Below are 27,556 nucleotides of genomic sequence, written 5' to 3'. Positions count from 1 at the left end.
AATGCGGCGCTTTGGATTCAAAAAGTATTTTATGGCCCCCTTGAACATTGAGACTAGGCGACGGTGACGGCGTTGAAGACCGCGGGTGTTGGAGGATAAACCGGAGGATGACAAAGAGGATGATGTCGACGACAAGCCAAGAATTTGGCAAAGTTGGAACTACGACGATGCTTTTATGGCATAATTCCTAGCACCTCCACCTCCATCTCCGTCTCCATCGCCGTTTCTCGCATCTCTGTTTGTTTTTACAGCCTGGCCAAAAAGTTGGCCCAAAGAGGAAGAGAACGAACGAGAATTGGCACTGCAAGAAAGTAAAGAGTAATACCCAAAGCAGTCATAAAGTAAACCAAATATTTTACATATAAACGACCGCAAGACGACGTTGTCGTGGAGCATTTTTCCTCGGCCCCAGACGTCGTCGCCATTTTAGCCATAATTTTCTAGCCATCTCGTTGCCGTGGCTTTTCTCTCCCTTGGCTTTCTGCCCAGAAAGCGGCGGCGACAGCCGAAAGTAGGTAAAAAAGTTCCGCCCATCGACCTTGCCATCCAGCAGTGGCACGCCCTTTTAGCACTTCCGTGTCTGGGAGTTTAAAGCCAAGACAAAGTTATATGTGGCAGACAATAAATCCCCAGCTATTGATCCTTGCTATATGTCTTAAACAAATTTATACGGCAACCGGAAAACTAACCCATATATCCCAGACTTATTCAGGAATCTAGAGCAGAGTGGGGTGTGCCTTCTTCTTTTTTTTTTGTTTGATAAACGCGCATATGGCGCCATTACAGCATGTCGAACATAAACTTTGCCAGCGAATGCAGATGGCGAGAAGCCCCACAAAAAAAGGGGGCTTTGGACTCGGTCTAGGTTCTAGGTTCTGGGTTCTAGGTTCCGGCAGACCATTTAGCGTCGAGGGCTTTAAAATTAAGGCGCGATAGTGGAGGTTTTACTACAAACACGGCTTAGGCAAGTTGAGACATAAATTCTGTGCATGGGGAATGGAGTTGGAAGGAGAAAGGACGTTCACTGAGGTTGCCAGAAAATGGCGGGTTAAAGGAGCACTTTGGGCGGAGACTGAGCAAATAAAATTGGTTCGATAGCGGTGAGTTCAAGAATGAGTGTTTAGAGTGTTATACCTTAAAGAGGGTAAGAAATATTGTGTTAAATATTGTGGAAAGATGATTTGATAACATTGCGTCAGGATAATCCATACATTATGTACAAACTGTTTTTTTTATGGAAAACTCTTTTAAATTATATAATTACCAGAGGTAATTTAATGGATCTCAATCCACTGCTTTCACTGCAATACCCACTTTTATTCGGATGTTGTGTGCACAAGACTTATAACCATTAGGGAGCCTCGTAACTCTAGAACCCAGATCCTCTTGGCCAAACTCTCATTTCAAGTGCCGAAAAGTTTGCCGAGCTCTAAGCCAAAGCAAATTAAATTGCCATCGCCAAGGCAAAATGATTTTTTCTGCTGCCGCTTTCGTTTCTTTTCTCCATTAGATGGGATAAAGTTGGCCAACTTTCGCCATCATTTCTGCTGCCGCTTATCGACAAAAGTCAGCAAACAGATCGGATTTGTATTTAAATTAAGCATTAAATAGTGAAAAGGTAAAGGGCGCTAAATGAAAACGAGCCAACTGGATAAGGCCGAAAATGAATGCACTCGAGAAAATTCTCTACTCCTATTGTAATGGTAATTTTAAAAGAGTATTTTAAACTTTCATCCATGTTTAAATATTCATTATTGAATATTAGCTGTTGAAATGATATTTTTGATAATCTTCTGAATTGTCAACAATTTTCGGGAATTGTTGGGTATTTAGTTTCTAACATTTTCCGCTGCATAAAGGATTTGGCGCAAAGGAGTAAAGGGACTTGAGCTCCTTTACAACGGCATTTGCTGACAGGCATTAGGAAAGTCTTTTATTCGAGACAATGCCTCCCCCCTCCTCAGCCCCTTTGTTGCTGACTCAACAAGCAGAAGGAAGTGTGGTGGTGGGTGGTGCTTGTGTCGCACCACTGGTGGGTGGGTGGTGTTCGGTGCATACCTGCAGCTGGACTTAGTGGCCTGGACAGCAGCGCTTCCGCTTCCATGTCGTGGCCCATAAATCTTTTCCAAATCGCGGCCAGGCGCAAAGTGCACCACAAAATGGTGAAAATTGCACGGCAAGAATATAAGCAACGGGGCAGGGGGGGGAAAGAAAGAGACAGCCGGAGAAGAAGAGCGAGACAAGGATCTAAGCGGGCAGCTTACACTGTTCCACTCGGTTTGGGGTTAACTGGGGTTCTCAGTCTGGCTGCTCTCAGTTTCGCTCGGGTTTAGTTGGCTGTGCGTAAATTTAGTGCCCTGGAAATTTAGTTTCACAGTTGCGGTGATTTACTCGGCCGCTGCTGTCCTACGAAGATGTACAGTGTGGAAAAAGTACGAAAATAATTAGTAAATAATATATGGGTCTATAAACCCTCAAGTTACAGTTATTATATTGGTTTTAATCCTTTATGGCCAGAGGTAACATTTTAAGTTATATCAGAGATAGGAGTGAAAATTTGACCCACTAGCTTTTGGCTCCACTGTGCATTTAAAATGTTCCATATTGTTTGCATTTGCTTTTAAATTTCCCCGCTCAACATTGTACGACCATGAAGTACGAAAAAAGTATAAAATAAGTCTCAACTTTTTGCCTACTGCCGCTGCCCCTGCCCCTGCCCCGCTCTTTCCCTTCCCCCTCTCCCGATGGCGCTGCGTTCCCTGGTGAATTTAACATGAGGCAAGGCCGTTGGGAGGTGGGTCTCGGTGGGCGGTGTTCGGTGCTCGGTGGGTGCAGCAGGAAAGCGGGAAAGCGGGAAAGCGGGACAGCGTCACATGTGTGCAGAGCTGAACGTGGCTGAAACGGAAGGTGAGGGGTCGAAAAAAAACTACACACAGAGAAAGGGGAATATATACCACCCTTTTTTAAAAGGACAAAACTAATTTTTAGAACGAAGTATAAGGATTTTGCTTACTATGATTCTATTAAAGAAAATATATCGTCATTCTGTCCAAGTAGCATTCATCATGAACTAATATATTGTATCTTTTGGTATAAAATATTCTTTCACAATTATTTAATATTATATTAGATCGCTTTCGGCTTAAAAGCGAAATGTATTATTTGTGACAGCCTGTCTTCAGAGGCAGAAATATTAGAGCTAACTCTGTTTTTCTCTCAGTGCAAGAATGGCGAGAGCTAACCAGACTCATTTAAAGAGAGACCCCGAGACATGAGTTAAGTGCGATGGCGAAATTTATGCGAAGAATGCAGCAGCAATATGTGCAACGGCAGCAGCAGCACCAGCAACTCTGCAACACTGCAACAGCAGCAGCAACAACAGCAGCAGCAACATCAAGTGAACCACATGGTCGGCAAGCATTTTTCTTCGTCCTGTTTGTTTTTGGCATCCCGTACGCTGGCTGGCAGCACCCAAAAAAGGACCAACAGGGGAGCAGGACGATATTTTTCCTCATTTTTTCCTGGCCGGTGAATAATGTTTAACGTGTGCGTCTGTGTGTGTGCTGGAGACAGGAAAAGTATTTGCGAGTGAAAAGTCTGCAGTTGCCTGTGTGATGTGTGAATAAGTAAGCTTTGTAAGAAGTTTTTCATTTCCCACTTTTTCCTCTTTGTCTGCCGCTCATCTCATCTCTCATTCGCCACCATTCTCGGCAATTTTTCAGTTTTCCCCCATTGTTTCAAAGGGAAACGTGTGGCAGGCATACGGAAACTTAATAAGATTTTAATTGAAGCGCAAGAATTTAATTAATTTAATTATGAATACATAAGCTGAAGACGTCCAGAGGAATGATATATGTGTGTGGAGAAAGACGCGGAGAGCAAAATTACTTGGTCGCTGAGGAATGCAATAAAATGGCAGATTTGATTAAATCATTTAGCATTTTTAAGAAAACCCATAGGGGTGGTTGCCACAAAGATTTCTTAAGAAATCATGATGATCCAGAAATTATGATCACAAAAGAGGGAAAGTGTTTTCCCCAAGTTCCTAATTTATCTGAAATATAAATAGAAGTAGATGTTTCAGGACTGAAACTTTAGCACTCAATATTAAACCTAAACACGCCGTAATTACTTATCATGTATACAGTGATAGCTGCATTGTAACCAGTCTATACAAAAGTCACGTTCTGTGGCTGTTTTGTCAGCTAAATTCGATGAGCGCGTTTCAGGGGCTGTTTTAAGCGCGTTGCCATGGCTCAGTATTTATTTTTTTGGTGCGTTTCAAGTTGCCATACAAAAAGTGCACATTAACTTCCGCATTCTGAATTGAATGAGTGAGTGCATTGGCCTGGACAAAAGAAGAACGATTGCGTGACAATTATGTTGCACATGCCAGAGTGTCTACTGTTGTCTAGTTAGATCTGCAAGTCCGTCATTCCTTGACTTAATTAAAAGCAGACTTTTCGCCGGACGGCGAGTCATTAATTTAATTACTGCTTTCAATTAAATGCGAACGAAATGCCATCCGCAAATGCAACTGCAGCTGCATAAATCAATTGATTTGGCTCGCATGTCTTCTATATCAACGTCATTGAGCTTGATTCATTCATTTGAACACTTGTACATCTGTTCGCCCATGTTCGTTTATCAATTATTGCTTTTCGGAAAACGGGGGGAAAAATCAACAGAGCTTTCCCCTGCACAGTTGACCGACTTTGAGTTATTGTTGTTGCGCTGCTTGTTTTGTTTGATTTTCATTAAGTCTGGCCCCCTTTGCAGCTTTGAGATCTTGTTGCAAGTTCCCAGTTCCCAGTTGCAAGTTGCAAGTTGCAAGTTGCCGGTTGCCGGTTGCCGCTTGCTGTTGCAATTACTTGCGTCATTAAGCCGGCGACCATTCAGCCCAAGTTCTCGACTTCTAGAGTTCGGGCCCGAGTTCGAGCTCTCCCCGGGTCATTCTCCTGATCCCTTGGGTGATTTATATTACTTTGCCAAGTTTTCACAGTCGCCAACGATTTTCAATTGAGTTGCCCGCTCTGTTTTGCTAACATTAACAACTTGCAATTAGTGTGCATATGTATGTTGTTGCTGCCGCTGGATTTAAGTAGTTCTGGTTAACCCCAAAAAGGCACGTAATTGCGGAGTCAAAGTCCCATTGGTTGGGCAAAAGTTTGCTTAAATTGTATTGGATTACTTCAAAGAATTACAAATGGGCAATAAGATCAAGTTGGTGTTAGTGGATGGAAGCCAACTTTAGGGAAGAACTAAGAACGTAACTAAGAAGATTTCTAGTCCCTGTTTCAGTTTTAAACTTTGTTATTTTTTCATTCACAATATTTTTCAATGATTTTTATTTGTGATTAATCGAGATATTAACAAGCTATATTATTTATAATTTTTTTTTTATTTTTCCAATTACAGTCTGGTTTACCATTTGTATTATATTAAGCTGCAGGCTTAATTCATAAGCCCCTTAACATAACAAATCCTAACCGTAATCCCAAATTCCAATGCATTTGCTAAAAAACCAAACTGAATTCGAAACCAAAAAATTCGCAACGAAACAGCAAAAAAAACGCAGTGGCGACAAAAACCGCGTGCCTGCAAACTCGTCAGACGGCGCGTTTTAAACCGCAATGCGACAGCAGGGGCTGGAAAATGGTCAAGGGGGGGTTAAGGATTGACAGGGAGCTGTGCTCAATTAATTGTTGGATTTAGCAGAAAATGAAATGAAATAAGTGACCACATCAATGCGAATTAAAATTATTGTCACCGGTGTTGTAATGCAATCAGTTGCGATTTGATTACCTTTAATTGACTTTTCAGCACCGTTGAATCAGCGACTGCGACTGCGACGTCGGCAGAGGCAGCGTCATCAGCATTTAACACTTTTTGCCGCCGCTCATTAACAATTCAAACTGTGTGCTTTTGACCCACTCCGGCTGCCTGGTGGCTTAATTTATTTTATTAAATTCAATTTCAATGCCGGAACTTGTTGTCAAACATATTGTTGATGGAGGGCCGCCTGCAACGAGAATAATGTGCAAAAAACCATAAATTATTTAATCCAGCTGCAGCAACATCGTAAATTGTTAATAATATGGCAAAGAGGTTTGCATGTCGGCCATTTATGATTTGCTTAAAATATTCATTTAAATGCTTTCCGAGTAAAATCGCTCTTTGGGACACCAACTTTTTACATAATATTCATATTTTTTGCGCGTTCTCTTTTTGCTCGCGATGCCAACAATTTTCTTTTACAATTTCCATTTTAATTATTTATTTATATTTATGCCTTAATGGTTCAATTGAGCGTTGGTATTGATTTTCCATATATTTCCCGAAACACTTAATTACATTTAAAATCATGCATTAATTAGATTTTTTCCCTTAACGCGTTTCGACCTTAACTCCCGTCCCGGTTCGCCTAGATAAACTCTAGATAATTATTTAATATTCAATTACTCAAAGAGCAATTTTGCATTTGAATAAGTTGCCAATCGTTGGTAAAAAAGCGTTTAACAAATTGCTCGGTCTTAATTAATAAATTGTTTGCTGTGCAATTTGGCCGTGCAACTGTTTTCGCAACAGAAATATTTCCGCAATTTAATATGCTGCAAAAGGAGCCACAGAGGTGAGGCACCATAAAGCAAATGTGAGCCTCGGCCGCAGCATGAAAAACATACATATATCTGAAAATGTGGCAAGCCAAGGAACATACAAGGGAAAATGCAAAATGCCGGGACTCGCCTATTGCCACTGGGAAACTGTCCCTTGTCTGGGAGCCCGACCCCTCGATTCCCGATCCTTTTCTCCTGGAGCAGCCAGTGTCCCTTGCCATTTGGGCTCCTGGCTGCTGGCTGCTGGCTCTCGGGCTGGGGCACCATACATGGCAAGTGTTGTAAGTATGTGCTTAAATACGCATTTATTCATACAAATATGGCCAGAAGGCGTCTGCGGCAACCGCAGAAAGCATCAGCATCAGCATCAGCTTCAGCAGCCGAGAGCAGTTGGAGTCGCAGCCGGCAGAACAATAAAAGCAAGTTGTGTGGATGCTCCAACTAAACTGGCTCTCGAATGCGAAACATCCTATGAATATTTGTTAATTCATTTGTTAATATTAAATGAGTTAGAAGACCGAATATTCCATTTTTCTCATTAGTAAAAGTGACTAATAAGTTAGCAGTGCTTCTCTGGCGAACAAAACGTATTTCAATAGGCTTTTCACGGCAACTACATCAAATATCCGTAAGTATTGCTATATTTTTGAAGTTTCAAATCTAAGTCTCATCATGCCCCATGCTACCCCGCGGTCACTCGGAATGGCAAAACGCAGAGCGAACGAATTTCCATGTCGTCGTCGTTGTCGTTGTCGTGGTTGTTGCTCGTTAGTTGCGCATCTGATTTGCCCGTCGAGGGAAGAGCCATGGAACGGGCGGTGGAATGCGGGGGGAATGGGGGTTACGAAGCACAGGAGGGGGGTGGGGGTGGGTACAGGATGCGGACCCAGTGCTGGACCCCTGGATGGTAACCCCGCGGGCTCCTTGGCCACGCGAACATGGCGCAAATGTGACAAATATGGTCATGAAGTGTGCAAGTGACAAGTCCAACATACTTACAAATTTTCATGAGGACCCACTAAGCCCGCCAACTGAGGGCCAGAGCGGAATTCCTCTGCGTTTTCAAATATATGTTAATGATGCCGCGCAGGAGTGGGCAGCGGAGAGCGGGGAACACACAATGATTTCCAGTTTTTCTCCATGGCATTTTCCCTGTTTAGTTGGCCAAACGTATTTCCTGTCTTTCCGCCGCTTACCCAACACCTCTTCAGCTGTTTTTATTTTAACGATTTTCCCCGTTTCTTTCGCAGCCTTTGTTCGGCAAATAAAAAAGTGATTTGAATATGTGCAAACTAATGCCGCTGTTGATGAGCTGGCGCTTTTTTTCGCCAGCTCGCTTCGCAAATTAAATTTCAATTTCAATTTTGAACGGATGCGGTTTGAACAGGGATTTCTTTCTTTCATTCTTCGGGTCTAATGCGATTTAGATGGCTTTGGGATTTTAATTGGCGGGAAGAAACATCAAAAATGGGCTACGATGAGTTAAGAGCTTTACGCCATTGGCAATGTTGAATTTTAGAGAGTGAAATCTCATTACTGATTACAATTTACTTAAGAGCTGTCGACTTGTAAGAAATATTGTCTCTAATCCCAACTCTTATTTAACTTCTTTCCCACAATGATTAATCGATCGACTTGTCGCAGTCCTTGTTAATCCCAGCAGGAAGTGCGTGTCTCAGCTCCAAACCAGAGAACATTTTAAAGGGGTAAGAATAAACGGCTGGAAAATCAATCATCTCGCTGCATCCTCATAGCGTACATAGTGTTTGTCCATTTTCCAACCTGGGACAGGAAATGACAACGAGCTGACCGAGCATACAAGAAATCAAACCACTTGCGAGCCAGGAAAAACAAGTAGCCACTCCGGCAAAGATTTCCAGCCATGGTCAACAGCAATCAGCGTTGCATGCCACATGCAAGGGGCTCCTAAAAATCGGACGCACAAGTTTTCCGATCCGAAAACTCATTTAAAGTATATACGCATCGAGCGAAGTGTGGGGATTTTAAGTACTTGCCCACACAGAAAATAAAAATCTTAGAGAATAAGTATTTTTTGAAGTTACTATTTAAATAACTTTCTAAAAAAGAGAAAATGGTATTTTTGAGGAAAATCAACGTTTAGCAGAAACATTTTGAGATGACGACTTGCAACTATTTCTCCCTGTGTACGCACGCACTTAGCTTGTCGCCCCTCGTTGAAACTCTAAACAACAAAATCCGTCACGAAAATTACATAATTACCTGCAATAAATTGTAATTACGGACTTCGGTAACATTTCGCTTAGATAAACGCTTTTCCATGTCGCTGTCTGGGTGCTCAGTGTTCACTTTTGTGTTTATTTTTGCTTTTGCTCGCTTTTCCATTTCGGTTTCATTTTGCCCCGGTACAACGACATTGACTTTGCTCCGTCCGCTGGCATAAATTAGACTAAGCAATTACAACAACAGACAGTCAGTCTGAAGTGACAATGTCAAGGGGGCGTGGCGAAGGGAGCTGCACGTATTTGGATGCCCAAAATAGCACTCTATACATCCAACATTATCCAAAGTCCAACATTCAACATCGAACGCCCTCAGGCACTAAAGTCATTTATACCGATTTGTGGGTGGTCAGAGATTTGGCAAGCGGACCAAATCATGCCCAGAGGACTTTGGTAGAATAAATCTGTGTAAATTTTTAATTTAATTTCCACGCGAGTGTCCTCGAAGTCGGAGCTCAGACATTACTAACCTCATTTGATGTGGAGCAAGTTTTAGCTAGAATCCGATGGAATCTCAGCCTCCATGAATCATGCATTGGATCGAATGCCAAATTATACCACTCGACCGACCCACTGGAGAGTGGCCGAGGAAAATATGTATATATTTGACAAATTGAGTTGGAATCGATAAATAATAATTGAAGTCGGGTGTGTGCAGAGGCCACAAAATGCCAGAAAATGCGGGAAAATGACTGTAGATTGAAGAGATACGATTGGGGGACGAAAGCGAGGTAGACACTCTGTCTCGGCTTACCCATAAAAGCAATTTCAATAAATAAACAAATTGGGTCAATGCAACCGGCAACTGGCAACTGGCAAACAGGGAGAGAGATACTCGCATACTGGCAAACAAACACTGACATCGAACGACACTAAAGTATCTGCGAAAAAACATTCGAGTCTGACCAAATGTGCCGTTTTTGGGCCTCATTAGGGTGAACCAAAATCCCAGCCACCCACTTTGCTCTCATTTGTTATGAGCACAAAATGAGTGAGCTAAACAAAAAGTCATTTGGTCAGCTATTTCGAGTGAATTATGCATCCCAAATAAAAGAAGAAGAAAAGCGTTGACCATAAACTAGTTTTTGGCTCATTGGTCGGCTGCATATTAAAGTTTTTAAGCACCAGATTTGCATATTTAAACCAAATCATGTCGAGTAATCAACTTTGAACTATATAAATTTACGCTCCACATTTCCTACACAACAATCTATTTCATTGGGAGCTAACAAATAAAATCACGAACGAAATTTAAAATGCAAAATCAATGGGAAATAAATGCGCATAACGTTTAGCGTAATTACGGATCGGCAGCCAATGCAAATCCTCCATATGAGTCCATGTAAACATGCATCTATACGAGTATACTTAAACACACAGGAATGTTTCCCTTGATAAGCATGGCAAAGTGAATTTTTATAAAAATTTATTGCTAAGGTTAATTGGCTGCTGATGTTTGCGCGAGGCGATGACATAATGATCTTTATTTATATATAAAGACACAAAGTTTAATCTTTATAAATTTCTGGTTTCACCCATCGCCGTTTCCACTGAAATCATGCATAATCTTTGAAATCCTAAGGTGTGCTTGTCGTTAAGCAATGATTAATTTTAACTTTGAACCTTTTCAGGTGCCAAAAACATTGCTAATTTGCATCTTTTTCGGTTGAATGTTTCTTAAGTTCACCTTTGCATAATCTATAAATTTAGCAAAAGTTAAGAAATCAGCTTGCTTCGGAAGTTTAAGTTATTATAATTTGGCACTTGTTTTCCTTATAATTCTAGTATATATCTTAAGGGTCTGTAGAAGAGCGATCGTTACCAAGTCATATGTGACTTGGGCTAATTATGGCCTCTCACTATTACCGCTAAGCCTCAAATGAGTTGGGCTTATCAGCGGATTTCCATTTCCTCCTGATGTTTGTGCGTTTTTTGCCCGATATAATCTTCCGCTTCGTTAATGTCCGCAGCCTGCCATCCTGGCCGTGGCATAACTTTTATTTGCAGGCCATTAAACATTTAGGACCACGCCCCTTAATGTCACTAAAAGCGCTGTTCGCTCCAAAGGGGGCGGGGGGCGGAGGGCGGTGTGGAGCTTTGCATAAATCGATCTGAGGTCTGAGCCTGTCTCCGGCTATTTACTTATTTATCACAATGACCCAGCCCTATTCCCCATCTCCATTCCCGTCGAGGAGACCACACACAGCGTAATAGTTCCCGAGCTCGTCTCTCTTTTTTCAGTCCTTAGGCTGGTCGCTCCTCCATTAGGCCGCTGTTTGCCTTGATAATGTTTCCAGGGGCGAGTCTGGGGGGGAATGGGACTCAAGTTGGTCAAGACATCGCTGCCTTTTTGTCATTTCAGTTGTGTTTACTAAGCGGAAACACGAAAAAATAAATATATATGGGAGTGGGTATTTATATATATATTTGCACACCTCCCCCAGTTGCTAAACTAAGGCCTAGTTCTGACTTCCGACTCCTGATTCCCTGATTCCCCACTGCTCCACGCCAACTGCCGAGTACCGAATGCTCCTAAGCAAATAATTTATTTATGGGCTTGTTTACTTGTTCCGGCTCGGGATCTGAGTCGACTTCTTTTGTCATGTTTGCCAAGGGCTTAGTAGGTGGCAGTTCTCGAATTCGCTTTATAAATAAGAAATCAATTGATTTTATTTACAACTCTTAAGGCGCTTAGCCATTCGGTCTATTCGGAAATTGAACCACTCCATGATAAAGTCGATTCCACATAAATATTGTTCCAGCGAATAGCGCGAATCACAAGCTGCTCTTTCGCTTTAATAAGAGTGTTTACATTCGATCCTGCTGCATTCGCATTCGCATTCGCGAACGCAAACGCAGTTCGCATTGAGTAATCAAATGTCGGCTGGGTGCAAAATGTTTACTCCCAGGGTTTTCTGCGAATAACTGGTTGCGAAGTGTTGAAAATTTATCTGCAGGGCCATGCAAATTTCTTCCTTTTATTTGCCCCGTTTAGGTTCACTGCAGAAACCAAACCAAAAAAAAAGAAAATAAAAGGGAAACGAACGGAGGAGGGGAATGGAAAAAGGCCAGCACAGTTTTCCATTAGCAAATGCAACCACAAAAGCTTGGCTGTATCTCGCCTGTTCTATATCCACATCTCGCCTGCTCTCGGGGTCTCTCGCTCTACTAATTCCGAACCAATAATTTGCACTTAACTGCCAGAGTTTCTGGATGGGTCCTCGCTCCTCGTTCCTGGTTTCAGTTTCTGTCATACAAAATTCCCTTTTATAAAACATTTTTTACCAGTCTTTCTTTTTTTTGTGTTTTGCCTGTTCCGCTGACAAACTCTGGCAGAAAGTTTGTGTTCGAGGGCTTAACATTATGTGCTTGACTCTGTGGTTCGAGTTGACTGCATTCGCTGGTTACAAATATCCAAATATCCAAATCCGACTGATGAAAGTCTATCAGCCAGAGCGTGAATTGAAGTTACAGTTTGACTATCTTTGCATTTATATTTGCCATCTACCATTGAGGGGGCAGGAAAAGCGAGCACGGCTAGGATTTCCGTGGCCATCCTGCTCCATTTTGGCCCCGACACCAAACACACAAGTTATTATTTACTCTGACAATAGTGGAGTGTTCGGCGGACAGGATGTAGAGCTCCTCCAGCTCCAGCTCCATCTCCAGCTCCAGTTTGCCACTCAATTGACGCTCGATGGAGTCCGTTGCCCATCCTCCAGAATTTCCCCCGGGCTGTTGTCGGCCTGCCAAGTGATGTCGTGTTGACTTGGCTTCCCAAACCGACTCTTCCCTCACTCTGACTTCACTCCAGTCCCGATTCCCGGTCCTTTTCGAGTTCCTCCTCCTTTACCATTTCAGTTTTCCACTTGGTAGTTCCCTCAAGTCCACAGGGCTGTTCCTAGTTCTTTTCATGTATAATTTTTACGTACAGAGTAAGAATCGATATTAAATATTATCTCTGTTTTCAAGCCCAGAATTTATAACCAAATCTATTGTACCGATAAACTGAACTAATATAAAATATCAAATATTATTAAAAATAAGTACTAGTAGGATAGTACTATTTCAAATATTTTTCTCTGTGCAGAGAAGCAGCTTCAATCATTCTTGACTGTTCAATTCCCCCAACTTTTTGCATTTAAGTTCTCTAGAATTTGGCTTTGTCTTCTTTTTTCTAAGGACACTCCCCCTTTTTTAAGGTTTAAATAATGGTTTCATTTTGATTCCAACCCATAATTCAAAGGCAAACGGCAGAAATCGAAGTTTGGCGTGGCCAAATGCATCTGGATGGCCAAATGTATCTAACCCAGCCAAGTGCTGTCCAAGGCCGGAGGGAAGTTGTATCTGCTGGTTGCTCGAACTATCTGTATCTGTCGGGTTTGTTCGCTCGTTCGAGTGGCGCTACGTTGACCATTTTTGGGTGGCCCCGCCAACGTTGAGGAGCCGGAGTCTCGAAGTTTGGGGGGACAGAAGGCGTCTATAGAATCTATAGCTTGGAAGCTGCCAGCACGCGTTGATGCCGTTGTTGTCGTTGTGCTGCCCATAAAAAGTCAGACAAGTTCCAGGGCGACGCGTTGCCATTGCAACTCTGGATGGCTTTTTGTGGTGTTCTGCTTCTCCGGCTTGTCAAACGTAGCTGTTAGATACAATTACAGTTAGCTGAAGTAGCTATGCGAACGGCGGCACTCCGTTTGATGTCCGCTCGGCCGCCTCCAGGTATGTATCTTCATCTTCATCTTCATCGTCATCTTCTCGCATCGCACATCGCACAGTTCACATCTCCATCTTTGAGTTAGTCATGTGCGGTCGCCAATGTTATCGGATACCAGTCGAGACTTTTGCATTTCCATTGTCTGAAGTGCAAAGATTTCTGCTCTGCTCGTAGATCTGCATCGCCATCGGGGCATGTGGAATTCGCTACATTTCTAAATGCCTGGGAGGCGTGTGAATCATCGGATACGGTCTTATGGCCACTGGCAACTGGCCATTAAAGTGCGACAAGTGCTCGGGATCGGTGGAAAATTGCATAATTGCCATGTTGGGGATAATTGCCGTCGATGAATCATCCCACGGATTGCCCGGCTTCGAAATCAAAAAGATGTAGATGCAGAAAACTGGTTGCGGATTAATGGCCAGCAATCAAAGGGGAGGTTCCACATTTTGGCATAATTGTTGTGTTCAATGCGCGGTGAAGACATAACCAAAGTTAAAGCTTTATTTTATATTAGCTTGTACAACATCAAAACTAAAGTCCTTTTTAATTTTCCCCGAACTTAAGTATCGATTACTATGTGGCAGTTTCTGCCCCTTACTCTGAACTCTCTACCATCCTCTGCAGCTTTGCTTCTTTTTACCTTGATCTACCCAAATCTCTTGGGTAAACATAAACTAAGCCAAAACAAACGCACATCCTTGAACGTGTATAGCCATCCCCAAAAGTCCTTAGAAAAGCAATTAAAGATTAAAGTCTTGCAAGGGGGGGGAAATAAAACCAAAGTCACTGGAAATGGATGACCAGCACGTGTTAAGCTTATTAGGAATCCTGATTTCTTTTGCAACAAGGAGCTCCACAAGACCTTCCACTGCAAACTCTTTGCAACCGAAAATTCAAGACATAAATCCCGGACTCAAAACACACAGCTTGGCAGCAGAAATGGCAACAACTAATAACCAATAAAAAGTCCTAAGCCTTCCTGAGCTCATAAATGTTATTTTCAAATACAGATATAACCATGGCACAGCGGTGGTCGGAGGTCAAAGGGCAGCCAGTTCGTTCTAGGGCCACAAAATAATCCAACTACGTGTGAGTGTAAGTGTAAGTTGCTCAGCTGCTCAGTTGCGCCGTAAAGAAAACCATTCGAGTTGAAAAGCCCTTTTAATAAGCATTTTTGCCAGACTCGAGAAAAGTAAAAATAAAAATAAAAATAAAAACTTGCATTCGAGGCAGCGGCAACAAGTGGAAAACGAGGGGCCCCAATGAAGTGTGGCAGGGTTAAGGAGAAACCACTTCAGCTGATGTTTGAGTGAATGAAGTCGAAAGATGAGCAGCCCAAGCCGCGGCCAATGATTGGCAGCAGAAAGAGTCAGCTATAGCGGTGCGAGAGAGAGGGGAAAACGCCGCAGAACGGGCTGCAAAGTAAAGCAACAGTCAACAGTCGGCGGCAACAGTTGTTGTCTCAGAGCTGCGGTCATGTTGCATGTTCAAGATGACAGCCTGGCTGCCAGAAAACGAGGGTTGGCTTAAAAGTTTATAGAGCTGCTAAAAAGAATTAAAACACTTTTAAAGTTAAAGATCTTAAGTTATGAGAAACGTTTAGTAGATGTTAACCAACATTTTTTTAAGATTTTTAAGAAATATATTATTCCAATGAAGCATGTTATTTTTGCGATCCACAGAATGATGTCTTATGATTGTTTTTACCAACTATTTATATCAAAGATCTAATCTGGTTTATTATCAAATATTGAAATGCTGTGTCTGAAATTTCGTGACACGTAAAAAGTGAATGTGGAATGGTGTTATATATAGATACACTTTTGTCAGAACTTGCGAAGCCACCCGCATATCAATTTAACTCACGGCTGGCAGACAGGCAGTCAGAGCTGAGGAGTTGTATCAGGCCGGCTGGCAAAACGCTGCAATGCAGTTGAACTTTTAATTTGATGAATGATATACATTTGTCTCGAGTGCGAGCCAAACCCCCCTGCGGCTGCCCCTGATCTCGATACCCTCCTGCGTTAACCCTCTCGCAGGCCTTGGTCTGCCACAGTGCCACAGAGATTGCCGCAAGTCGACCGGTAATTGTTGTGGACTGCAGCTGGAAGGGAGGATGGAGTGCGTCCAGTCCAAAGACCGATAGCCTGGAAATATTTGCACAGACAAGTTGAGACCCCTCCACACACATGCTGCTGCTCTTTTCTCACTGTGTGCTGATCTGGATCTCGACTCGACTTGGGCTATATAATTTTGCTTAGCTGCAATTATGAGATGTGCGGTGCTGATCTTGAACCAAACGAGCCACAAGAATTGGCCGCGGAGGGGTGCTCACATGCGGAGAAACCTGAACTGCACCGGAAGCTTCGTCTTCTGTGCGCGGGTCTTTTGTGAATCAAAAGCAGAGCAGAGCAGAGTAGAGCGGGCAGTAAAATATATAAAAAAAAAATGAAAAAAAGAATAACTCGTTCTTACGGTTATCTGTTGGTTTTACAAGTGCCTCGAGTGCTGCAAAAGACTCTTCCCTGCACCATTCCTCTTCATGCGTCTGGCAGATGCCAACATTCAACATCCAACATCCAGCATCCTTAATTATGACAATCATCTCAGCTTGATGTTCATTTCTTGACTTGGTTTTCTTTTCCGCGGCTGCTGATCTCCGATCCAGATCGCTTGTATCCGCAAGTGTGTGTGTGTTGGTATGGGGTCACTTCTCGATATAATCGACTTGGGAGAGGAAAGCCGAAAGATCGCAGTAAAAGATCTTTGGCACAGTTTTTGAAAACACTTCGGAATGCCGTGCACTGGGGGTTGATTTGGGTTGCTCGCCAAGGATGGGAACCATCTCCAAGTGGGGGAGATTGTTCTTTAAAAGGTATAGGGAGCGTGAGAGCTTTCTGCTCGGGGAGTTCTTATGACGATTCTGGATGACTTGGATATGTTGGGAATTATGGCTGCATTGGGCTGATCGCGGAATATATAATTACTTTAAAGGGATATTTTATTCAATAGTTAAATAACTTACTGCTCGTCTGGCCATGCAACTATCAAATACCAAATTATATGATCCCTTTCTTTATAGTCTTTTTATTTTAAACAGCCGAACATTCAGTGGTTGGTATACCATTATAACTCTGGTGTTGAAGATCATTTTTGGCTGGTGCTATACAACCCTTTTTCTGACCTCTGACCCGACCAGAATTTTCTAACAGATCACTTTCGTTTTGGTGCATACATGTGTACCCATGAAACCTCAATTACACAACCAGCTGATTGATTATGCGGCAGCAGCAACGACAGCTGCGCAATTAAAAACTCAGCTTTCACCCTAAGGCCAGTTTTCAGTGGCCGACCAACCAACCAGCCACTAATTACTTTCACTGGACCAGGGCCCGTCATCAAATCCAACTTGCAAATAAGCCAAGTCAAAGTCAGAGGCGCAGTTACAAGTCGAGCACGCAGCCGGACTTTGGTTATCATCGTCATCATCGTCGCAGGGGGCCAAAAGGTTAATATGGCAATTAGCCAACTTGGCCAAAAGAAAGCCGAATAGGGAAAAAAACGCACAGCTCAGGAAAGTTGAAACTCTCTGACAATTAACAGTGGCATAGCTTTCGTAGATGCGATAACTTTCAAACGCGATTAGGGTCGATGAGCTGCCAACAGAATCCAAATCGACAGGTTCTAACAAATGATGCTTTTCTTCGATTCTGCTGTGTTTCTGCTGTTTTCTGATGAGGATGAGCCAACGATGGGACTTTTGAAAGTATCTCAACAGGTTCACGCCTCTATCGAAATCTCAGGCACACATTAAATGTAATTTTCGAACAAAAAATGGGGAAACCTTTTGAGCCCGATGCCGATCCACTTGTCGGTGGTACAACAGAAATTTCCAACAGTTTTTCAAGTGTTTATGATGGGTAGTGAGGGGCATTGGTTTCGATGTGATTACCGCAAGTAAACTATCTCTCGCAGCTGGATGTTTTTCTCTTTCATTTATTGAGGGGGAACTGGCTGCCGGTTTTTATACCTCTGCGTCAGTCGGTCGGTGTCTTTTTTTGTTTTCCCTTTTTCTCTTTTTACCGCTGTGTTTTATGTTTTTATGAAGATGAATTTCTTTTTTATAAGTGATTTAGACGTGCCTGCCGCACCGCACAGCCCCTGCTGCTGGATTGTGGCTCCAATTACCTCGCAACTCGGTTGATTGATTCCGCCGCAACGAGCCGAGTTCAATATCAAGGTAAGTTCAGCTCCACTAAGCCCACCAGCTAATCCGAAATGGAGCGCTCTTTGTCACAAGACCCCACAATACGTCATCATCGGTTTACCTTCAATCGAAGCAAGCTTACAAAAAATAACAAAGTAACAAAAAACCAAATGATACAGATAGAGAAGCAATGTCCAATGACAAATCCGATCAACTAGTGGCACTTGGCTAGATCTCTTAAGAGCTGTTACACCTGTCGAGGGCTTCTGCTTACATCAATGCCAGCATCCAAATCTTTATCTGCGGCTCATCATCATCATCATCATCATCATCATCTGCGGATGGCATTTGCATAGAATTCCCATCGATGCGCATTTCCTATTTATAGTATATCATTTCCCCTATCGCCAGTGACAATCTGGTGGGCATAAATCAGGGGGCCGCATCGCGGCTTAGATCTACAGTATATAAATTTAAATTAGCCAGTTCAACTTTTACCTCCAGACTTGCCCGCCAGTGATTTAGCACTTGGAATATGCAAAGAATCGCTTTGCAGGTGTTTCAATGCCAAAACGAGTTTACATGCGACTTGACTTATTTGCCTGCTAATTTCTGGTTATTTATGCGACCGAAGCCGTTGGAAAAAGTCAAACAATAGACGTCTTTTTGCTTTTTAGGGTGGGGCCCCAAGTTGGCTTTTTGGCGGACTGTTTTGTTTGCTTGTTTTTCTGTGAGCGCGCTTTGCTGGCTGCCTTTTCGTGAGTCCATTGTTTGCCCGACAACATGACAATTACACGTTAAGAATTTTGGAAAAAACAAATTGCGTTGTCAGCTTTTTGCTGGAAGTAATCAGCATGGCAAATTATGGAATTATTTCCACCTGAAATCGAGCGCCTCAAGGTCGCCGCTATAATTCATTCCACTTAGTCAAGTGCAGGTTTGGATTACGTCGACGGTGAGCTCAGCCGAAAACAAATTTTGTAAAGAGCAAATAAGAAATAATGATTTTGGCAAAGTCAAATATTTGATTATTTATATGATGATGTCAGGTAGTAATTTCGATGTTATTACCGAGAAGCTTTAACTATGCAATATTTTGCCAAATGTACAATTTATGTACAATTTTTTTTTTCAATTTATGAAATATTTTCTAAAAATCCATCAAGTGCAGCATATGCAAGTGATTAAAGTTTTAAGTAGGTACTTAAATAATCACTTGTTTTTTCCCATCGAGCTTCGTCACATTTGTACGGTCTGTGTGCTTAATTTGTGGTTGCAATCCATGAGATACTTTTAGACCGAGTGGCTTTTAGCCCCAGGACTTCCAGCCACGGAATCCTCTCAACAGACTACAAAGGATACTCCAAAAGTTGTCGTCGGCAGTTTCGGTATTTTTAAAGGAAAACCTTGGATGAGAGGAAAGGCCCGTTTGTTATTTACCGACAACTTTATGGCCACATGTCGACGACAACAACAACAACAACAACAACAACGACAAATTGTCATCATAAACAATGTGAGTAAAGCAAAAAAAAAGCCACGATTTTGTTGCTTAAATTTCTGCCTCTCGCCGCTTTTGTTTTTCATTTTTTGTTGACGCGCATGTGTGAAAAATAAGCAAGTTTCCCGAGCTGAGCCCCCAAGTAATGTGGGGGGTGTGGTCGTCAACGAATTTTTTTCCATTTGGATTTTTCTTCACTTGCTATTTTTTGCACAGTGTTTTTGTGGGGAAAAGCGCCGCCACGGCGTCTATTTAATGAAGTGCCAGAGTGCCAACGATTTTTGGGGACGTATGCGCGGCTCTACATTTTTTCATGTCCGCCGAGAATAGTGTGAATTTTCACATCAAGTCAGCTGCAGTTTTGGGCTGGCTGGCATTCAGCGATTGCACCAAGTTGAGCCGAGCTGAGCCAAGTTGAGTTATCTGGCGTGCTGAAGGTGACAACATCCCGGCTGACAGGTGGGCGGATGTTCAGTTGATTTAAGTACGGATTGAATGGGGTTAACGTTGTGTTTATGTTCGAGTTTAGTGGCACTTAGGAGATGGTTTTAAAGCCGCCGAACACAAGGCAAGTGGTCCACTAACCAGAGATTATGTTTTAATTATAGGGACTCGTTTAGTGCATTTTAAAAAGAGCATTTTAGCCTTTCTTATAGTTATTACCTCGCACTTAACATTGTTTTTCAATAACAATAGTCTTGAAAACCGTTTAATATTAGCATTAATAGCCTTGGCCAGATATTTCCCAACATTACCAGAACTTTGCCTGCCAAATAGCTTTTAAATCCCCCGAAAATAGACCAATATGCTCCAAACAGGCTGACACATATGTGAGATCATGAAGAATTAACCTAAGCCCCCGTTTCGAAGCTCTTTAATCCGACATCTAGTATCGCATCGATGTAGCCGAAGCCCATTCATCCGAGCACTTACCCGCTAACACATGTGTATCCAATCACTCTCTGCCCCACTGACGTTCTGCCGGTATAATCTGTAATGAAGAGCAAACATATAAATTTAATAAGCTGTCACATAAATTTACCGCTCTCTCATGAGCACTTAAATCTATATACTAGAGCCGGACCCCAAAAAAAAAAACCATTCGAGCTGAACACTAAATTAGATAGAGAGCTACCAAAAAAATAAAAGACAAATAATTGAGAGCCTAAAAATAGCGGACAACAACGGCATAAACTGATGCGGGGAATCTCTGAAACAAATTAAATCCACTTAAAAACCGTTGCCAATGGCAAAATGAAAATGTTTTGGCATCTGTTTCGATTTAAAGGATTGAGTAGAAATTGAATACTTTCCCAAGAACGCTGACGCTGACTAAGTGAAAATTAATAGTCAAAAAATGGAAAAACAAAATTGGAGGGAAAACTTTCACTGGAAACTGTAACAAGAAACTTGAAATGACTTCTTGAACTGTGAACCGTGAACATGAAGTTATCGATGGCCCTGAAGTGCCGCGGATTGGAGTGTTTGGATTGTGTGTTGTTCGGCCAGGCCGACCAAACATCATAAATATTTGAAATGTGTCTCCGTAACTGACACGATGATGGTTCCATCGGGGGATCTTCGGAAGAGCCAGCATGCCACATGGCAGCAACAACATTTTGACACACTTAAGTGTCGGACAGCCCCCATCATCAGCGGATCCCAACCGATGCGATCCTCAGTCCGCTCGAAGCGAAGATGTGCGACAATAAATTTGGAAATTATGAACATAATTCTTCATTAACAGCGCGCCTCCGTGTTGCCATTGATAAATTGGAAAATGCGATAGAGCAGAGGCGTCTGTGCCCCGACTCCCCACCAATTTTCTTCCCTTCTGAGTCTGAATCCGAATCCGAATTCGAAACGAAACAAAACGAAACGAAAGTGAAATGTGAACTGCCCACATTTGCTTTCGTTTTATGCGTCCAGCTGGTGGGTTGGCGAACAGAGCTCCGGGTTTTGGGATTGGGCCCAATGGTCCAGTGATAAATTGGCGATATTACGGCAGCAGATTATTCAAATATCTGGCCGTGGGCGTTAACCCACAAAAAGGCATTTGGAGAATGCCAAACCAGGCCAGAGATAGACCCATTTCTGATAGTAATGCCCACTGCCCGCCCGCCGATTGTGTTTGGCATTCAAATTGAAATAACGTGATTTTTGTGGTCCACTGGCCGCTGGTCGTTTTTGTTGCAGGGTAGCTGGTTGACATAGATTTTCCGCTCACTGTAGCTATTGTTTTGCGGTTTTGCGCAGATTTCTGGGCTTGACCGAATCGAAACGCACTTTTTTCGGCTCTCTATTATTTAGTGGGCGTTGGCGCGACTTTCTGATAGTTTAGTCGTTTTTTAGGGCCTAATGCCTGGGGGAATTTAATGGGAATTGACCAATAGTGGTCGAGGCGGTTTTAATAGTATTTTTCAAAAATGTTGCTTTGGTTTTGCCAAGCCCTTTAACTAAATATGTATATTAAAAAACAAATTAGGCTGACAAAAAAATAAAATACATTTCTCCCCGACTGGGAATTGAACCCCGGTCTCCCGCGTGACAGGCGGGGATACTAACCACTATACTATCGAGGACGCTGATTTTCGCGTGTCAAAATGGAAATTCATATTGGTTAATACACTACTTATCTAACAACTAAAAAGATTAATATAGAACAAGAGAGAACGCTGTAGTCGAGTTTCTCGACTATCTGAAACCCATTACTCAGCGGGGTGCTACCGCACCAAAAACTGTCAGTGTGGAAATTTCTCCTTTGCACTTCCACTAGCTGAGTAACGGGTATCCGATAGTCGAGAAACTCGACTCTCTTGTTTTTTGCGGGGTCCCGGGTCCGGTCCGGTGTGCGGGGTGCGGGGTCCGGGGTCCGGGGTCCGGTCCGGGGTGCGGGGTCCGGGGTATGGTCCGGGGTGTTTGGTGTGGGGCGCGGGGTGCGGGGTCCGGGGTGCGTAGTCCGGGGTGCGTGGTCCGGTCCGGGGTGTTTGGTGTTTGGTGTGTGGTGCGTGGTGCGTGGTCCGTGGTGCGGGGTCCGGGGTGCGGGGTCCGGGGTGCGTGGTCCGGTCCGGGGTGCGGGGTCCGGTCCGGGGTCCGGGGTCCGGTCCGGTGTGCGGGGTGCGGGGTGCGGGGTCCGGGGTGCGGGGTCCGGGAACCGTGGTGCTTAGTGCGGGGTCCGGGGTGCGGGGTCCGGTCCGGGGTGCGGGGTGCGTAGTCCGGGAACCGGGGTGCTTGGTGCGGGGTCCGGTCCGGGGTGCGAGGTTTGTGGGCGTTAGAGTGGGCGTGGCAACATGAATCGACAAACTTGCGCTGCTTATATGTCTCTGGAGTCTGTATGCTTAATCTCAACTTTCTAGCTTTTGTAGTTCCTGAGATCTCGACGTTCATACGGACAGACAGACGGACGGACAGACGGACAGACGGACGGACATGGCTATTGATCCTGATCAAGAATATATATACTTTATATGGTCGGAAACGCTTCCTTCTGCCTGTTACATACTTTTCAACGAATCTAGTATACTCTTTTACTCTACTTAAGTAACGGGTATAAAAAGTAGCGAATTTCAGATGCTCGTTCTCCACTCGATTGCGACAAGTTTAAACAATTTAATTTACCGATTTTGTTGTAATTACTGATCCGCATTTTTCACATATCTTATGCATTCTCCACCGCAATCAATTGATTTTAATGCGTTTGCAGCATAGTAATCGCCGCGCTGCCCCACTTTATGGGGCATACCAGAGCGCGTTCTCTGTTTATATTTTTTTTGCTGGGGCCCCAGAGACCAGCCGTGAAGTGCAGTCCGGGAGTGGGTCTGTGCCACAGCGGTTTCGAAATCATTCCCACCTCATAACAGGCACCACCAGGTAAACCTCCTCTGCCTCCTTTCCCCTCCTAACCACAATCCGTATCCGCATGCAACGCGTTCGGCTTTCACAGCCCAATTCACTTGCCACAAAAACCGCAAGGTGCGTTGTTATAGTTGCTCAAAAGCATTCAAAGCGAAAAATGCATGCACAAAAAAACAAAGGAAAAGCAATTACGCAAGCAAGATGGATTGCAACGCGATCTATTTTGCTATCTCTATACAAAAAGAGGACCAATAAAAACGAACGCTGCAACACCACAATTTATTCAACCTCATATACTTTTCTCTATAGTTTAACTCCTTTTAAAACTCTTAAACTTAACTCCTTTTAAAACTTTTAAACTGGATGGTAGTAAGACAAAGTTGTTCAATAATTGAAGCTCCTTATTTCTATGTTTTATAATTATTTATTATGTTTTCCTTTGCTTTAGCTTTCAACCGTTCCGAAATAGTTGTCCTTTACAAATTCTGATGTTTTAATTCCTTTACCAAAAAAAAAAAAATTAAATTTGTTAAAAATAAAAGAAATAAACCATCTCATGTCTGCGCGAAGGTGTGTCATCTGTGGCGAGGAGCCGCCGGCGAAGGATGCGCAGGGCAACGATGCGTATGCGTATCCCAAGACGGAGGAGGAGGCCAGGATCTGGCAGTCCAGTATGGCGGCCAAGAACTGCTGCCTGGAGAGCATCCAGAACCAGTGTTGCGTCTGCGTGCAGCACATTCCCGACTTTGTGAAGCGGGCCAAGAAAGTCGGGCGGAGGCTGCGAAATGAGGAGCGCGAAAAGGAGAAGCGCCGCAAGGAAAGGGTGGGTGGTGAAGGATGCAAGTGTCCGGATGATGGTCAACCGGGTCCGGAACGTCCGTCGGTTAATGTTCTGCTCCTGAACGGAGCATCGTTGCCCACGTATTGCGGCAAGGGACAGTCCACTGTGGATTTGAAGAAACAGCCGGCGGAGGAAGGCGATTCCGAATTAAAAATAACCAAGAAGCTGGACTCCAAAGAATCGGACACGGAGATCTTTGTGCAGGAATCGGAATTCAAGGACACTGGACGTAACTTTCCCGATATCGATGGCACCGAGGTCACCGTTCTACGCACTCCCATGCAGGAGGATGAGCAGCTGGAAGAGGACATGCAGGCGCTGCAGGATGCGGAGCAGGAGCAGGATCCGAGTGTCAGGTGAGAAAAGTCATTGCCTGGGTTTCGACTATTTCCTACTTTCTGTCACACTAGACAGCGGCGCAACAACTGCCTTCCAGGCTGCACGGATGTTCTGCTCCTGGGCCGCGGCCCCCATTCCTCGGACGAGTGTCCCTGCAAGTGTGAGCAGTGCTCCAAGCCTTCCGGCTTGCCACAAGATGACGAACCCTGCTGTCAGCCGGAGTGCTGTTCGAAAACCCACACGGAGTACTTCACCCAACCGCCTTGCGGCTGTGAGTGTGAGCAGCAGGTGCGGCGTGAGCTCACAAAGGTCATTAAGACACAGGGTCAAAGGATTCGGGAGCTGGAGGAGATGCTCTGCCGGCAGAACAATCTGCGCAACTGTCTGCAGCGAAAGTTGGACGAGTTGTACTGCGAGTTCGGCCGTTTGGACGAGGATGACGGTGAACGATCGCGATTAACTTGTCCGGGAAGCCAGCGTAGTGGCCCAGAGTGTGCCAGTGTCCAGTATCCGATACCACCACCACCACCTCCGCCAGAGTCGAAGGCGCCGACTGCCCCAAAACGCACAAGATCCTATCGGCGGGCAGTGCTGCAAAAGGCTAAACGCGAGGTGGACTCGGTTAAAGGTGAAGCTGAGGGTCCAATGGTGGTCGAGGATGGGGAGCGGGTTCACTGGTTCGCGGAGAAGCAAACGCATTCCGAGAACGTCACCCATCGACCAGGTTGGGTCAATGTGCCACATGAGGAGGAGATGGAGTCGGGCAGCAGGGTGGCGATTCGCTTCGGAAAGAACAGCACCTACGTGGTTCCCGAGAAGAGGTCAAGCCATTCCATATCCCAATCCGCGCCGCAATCCACCTCCAATTCCAGCTACTCCTTGACCACCACCAGAGGCCGCACTTGATGCGCCACCCTCTGTCATCCGTATCCCATGTCCTAGTAAATGCCCATACCCCTATGCCCTTTTGGATCTTCCCGTCCTGTGCAATCATGCAAATACAAATATATACTCTTTTTTTCCGGCTCTGTGCAAATGTTTTTAACCCAAATATTTTGTAGACATGCAACATTTATGTAGACAGGCTGCAAACAATTTGCAGCTGAGTGAGCGACAGGGCACTGCAAAAATTCCGCTTTTCGATTTCGCTGTCGAATTGTTTTGTTTCTCTTTATACGAGTCCTTTTCATAGTTCATTTATTGTCTCTGTAAAAGTGGCAAATTCCTTTAAACAGAACGGGGTTTCCTTGAAATATAAATATTTAAGTTTATAAATGCATTTTTTAGTCGAAATGCAATATTTCCAGCGACTGGGAGGAAGGAAAGAATAGAGCGAATAAAAGCCACTCTCGGTCCGAATGCGAACCACTTGAACACCCCTCGCAAGCGACAGCTGTGTGCAAATTGTTGCCATTTTATGGCATTTCAGTGCAAACGAATGCAGCTGTCCCACCTCCACTTCCCTCCGCCCCCTCAGCACTTTAAGCCACCCCTCGGCAATTTAGGGAGCAATTTTCGCTTACTATTCTAAATGTTCATAAACACATTAAAATGATAATTAAAAGAATTTCGCTCTCTTTTCATTTTTCGCACATCAGCGGCAAAGTTAATGCTGCAATTTTGCGTCTGCATTATTTATTTATTATGTATGCAAATGCATTTAATTGCATGGCGCAGGCAGAAAGAGACAGCAGCGGAAGGAGCGAGAGGCAGATAGTGGATAGTGCGGAGCTGCAGGCGAGGCAACGTCAAACAATTTGCATATTTTAGCATGTAATGAAATTTGTAATAATTCTGCAATTAATTGCGTACGTGTCCTTGTTTATGGTCCACGTTGCAGTTCGGGATGTTCGGAGTCCGGTTTCATTTTCAGTGGGTTGTGTGGGCTTCTGGCTTTTCCACCCAAGAGTCGGGAAAATTCAGCGCAAAATAGTGAGTCGGGGATTAATGTTCACGTGTTTGGTGTATAAGGTAATGGAATATGCATTTATAAGGTCACTTTATAAAAGCGAACTTTTAAATATGGTTTTTTTTAAGGGTAATTATTTAAATCCTCTTATAGATTATTACAACATATGCTCAATTTACAACTCTTATTTTTCAATTAATAATTCACTTAAAAATAAAAATAAGCAAATCTTGATAATGATATATTCCTACATTGATACCCTGATACTTTTAATGATTTAATCTACATACTCTTAGTTCGCTTGCAGTTGCCAATTATGTTTTCATTATTATTTGTTTTTATTTGCTTGTTTCATTTGCGAACCTCTCTCAAAATCGCCACATTTTAGGACTCCGACTTTGACCTGCACTTGAAAAGTGGAAAAACAAAGCAATCGACTGCGAATCCACCCTGATATAGTATATCCCAAAAGTCCTTCATTGGCGGCGGCTGCTTTACAATTTGCGTGTTTACAAGTAAATTTCCAACATGAATATTTATTTATTTTACCATTGCAACGCAGCAAATGGAGTTGTGTGTGTTGTGTGCTGTGTGTATTGTGTGCTGTGTGTTGTTGTGGCAGTGCATTGTTGTTGCCAGCGGCTGATGTTGATGTTGATGGGTTGTATACCTTTGGCTAGGTGTTCGACATGGTCCTGTTGTTTTAATCCCTGCCCGCCCCCCCCGCCACGAAGTCCGCCCACTGAAGCCACCTTAACCCCTTGGTGGATTTTCAATAACAAGCTGCCAAGGTTTCCATTGCCATTGTTGTTGTTCTTGTTGTTGTTGGTCATTTTGTTGTTTGTTTTTAATTGTTTTGCATGTTTTCATTTCATTTGCAGTCGTGCCATGTAAAAAGGGATAAAAACCGAGGGGGGGGAATACGAATACGACACCGTCATTATGGCGAGAATAACAACAAATATTTATGCTGATTTTTATGCTACTTGGGCGCTTAAAAGTGTATTTAAATTTTGAAGATGTCAGTTGGCAGTTGGACTGCACTCGATTGCCTATCTGACAGCCATGTACTTTGATTTTCATTTCGATTTGATGTTTTTCAATTTTGTTAAGGGTCCTGCCACTTCGGTGATATTCCCACCCCGCCGCGCCAGGCATCATTTGTTGGCACGATTTTGTTTTTACTCTTAGCTGTTTTTTAGGCAGTTTTCATGTTTGTTTATTCTGCAATTGTCTGGACGGCCAGACAGACAATAGATTTCAAGGATGGTTTCATTTCAGCTGCGCCCATTTGTGTTTCATTTTCATT

At 43.5% G+C, this 27,556-nt stretch overlaps 2 protein-coding genes and 1 non-coding gene across 3 annotated transcripts in view; 1 reads left to right on the top strand and 2 right to left on the bottom strand.

The window, feature by feature from the left end:
- The window catches only part of LOC120447960 (protein slit), a 53,036-nt gene that overhangs the window by 9,094 nt on the left and 16,386 nt on the right, over positions 1-27,556 (bottom strand). The window contains exons 3-4 of the mRNA XM_039629650.2: positions 20,237-20,294; positions 5,806-6,022 (exon numbers count right to left, since the gene is read on the bottom strand). The gene's annotated coding sequence lies outside the window, so the exon portion shown is untranslated. The remainder of the gene's footprint in view (positions 1-5,805; positions 6,023-20,236; positions 20,295-27,556) is intronic.
- Positions 21,814-21,885, bottom strand: Trnad-guc. The gene has a single exon. It is a non-coding gene; the product is annotated as a tRNA-Asp (tRNA).
- LOC120447961 lies at positions 23,602-25,374 on the top strand. Its single transcript, XM_039629652.1, has 2 exons — positions 23,602-24,355; positions 24,410-25,374. The coding sequence occupies exons 1-2, from the start codon at positions 23,715-23,717 to the stop codon at positions 25,242-25,244; spliced, it is 1,476 nt and encodes a 491-aa protein (XP_039485586.1). The 5' UTR covers positions 23,602-23,714; the 3' UTR covers positions 25,245-25,374.

Source organism: Drosophila santomea, chromosome 3L (genome assembly GCF_016746245.2).
Source record: "Drosophila santomea strain STO CAGO 1482 chromosome 3L, Prin_Dsan_1.1, whole genome shotgun sequence".
NCBI lineage: Eukaryota > Metazoa > Arthropoda > Insecta > Diptera > Drosophilidae > Drosophila > Drosophila santomea.
Note: the sequence above shows the minus strand (reverse complement) of the source record. Positions and strands in the feature narration are given on the sequence as shown.

Bases quoted from the DNA above. Each gene is read 5' to 3' on its own strand.
- LOC120447961 (XM_039629652.1), top strand. From the start codon at position 23,715: ATGTCTGCGCGAAGGTGTGTCATCTGTGGCGAGGAGCCGCCGGCGAAG. The intron at 24,356-24,409 runs GTGAGAAAAGTC...CTGTCACACTAG, and splicing joins GAGCAGGATCCGAGTGTCAG to ACAGCGGCGCAACAACTGCC.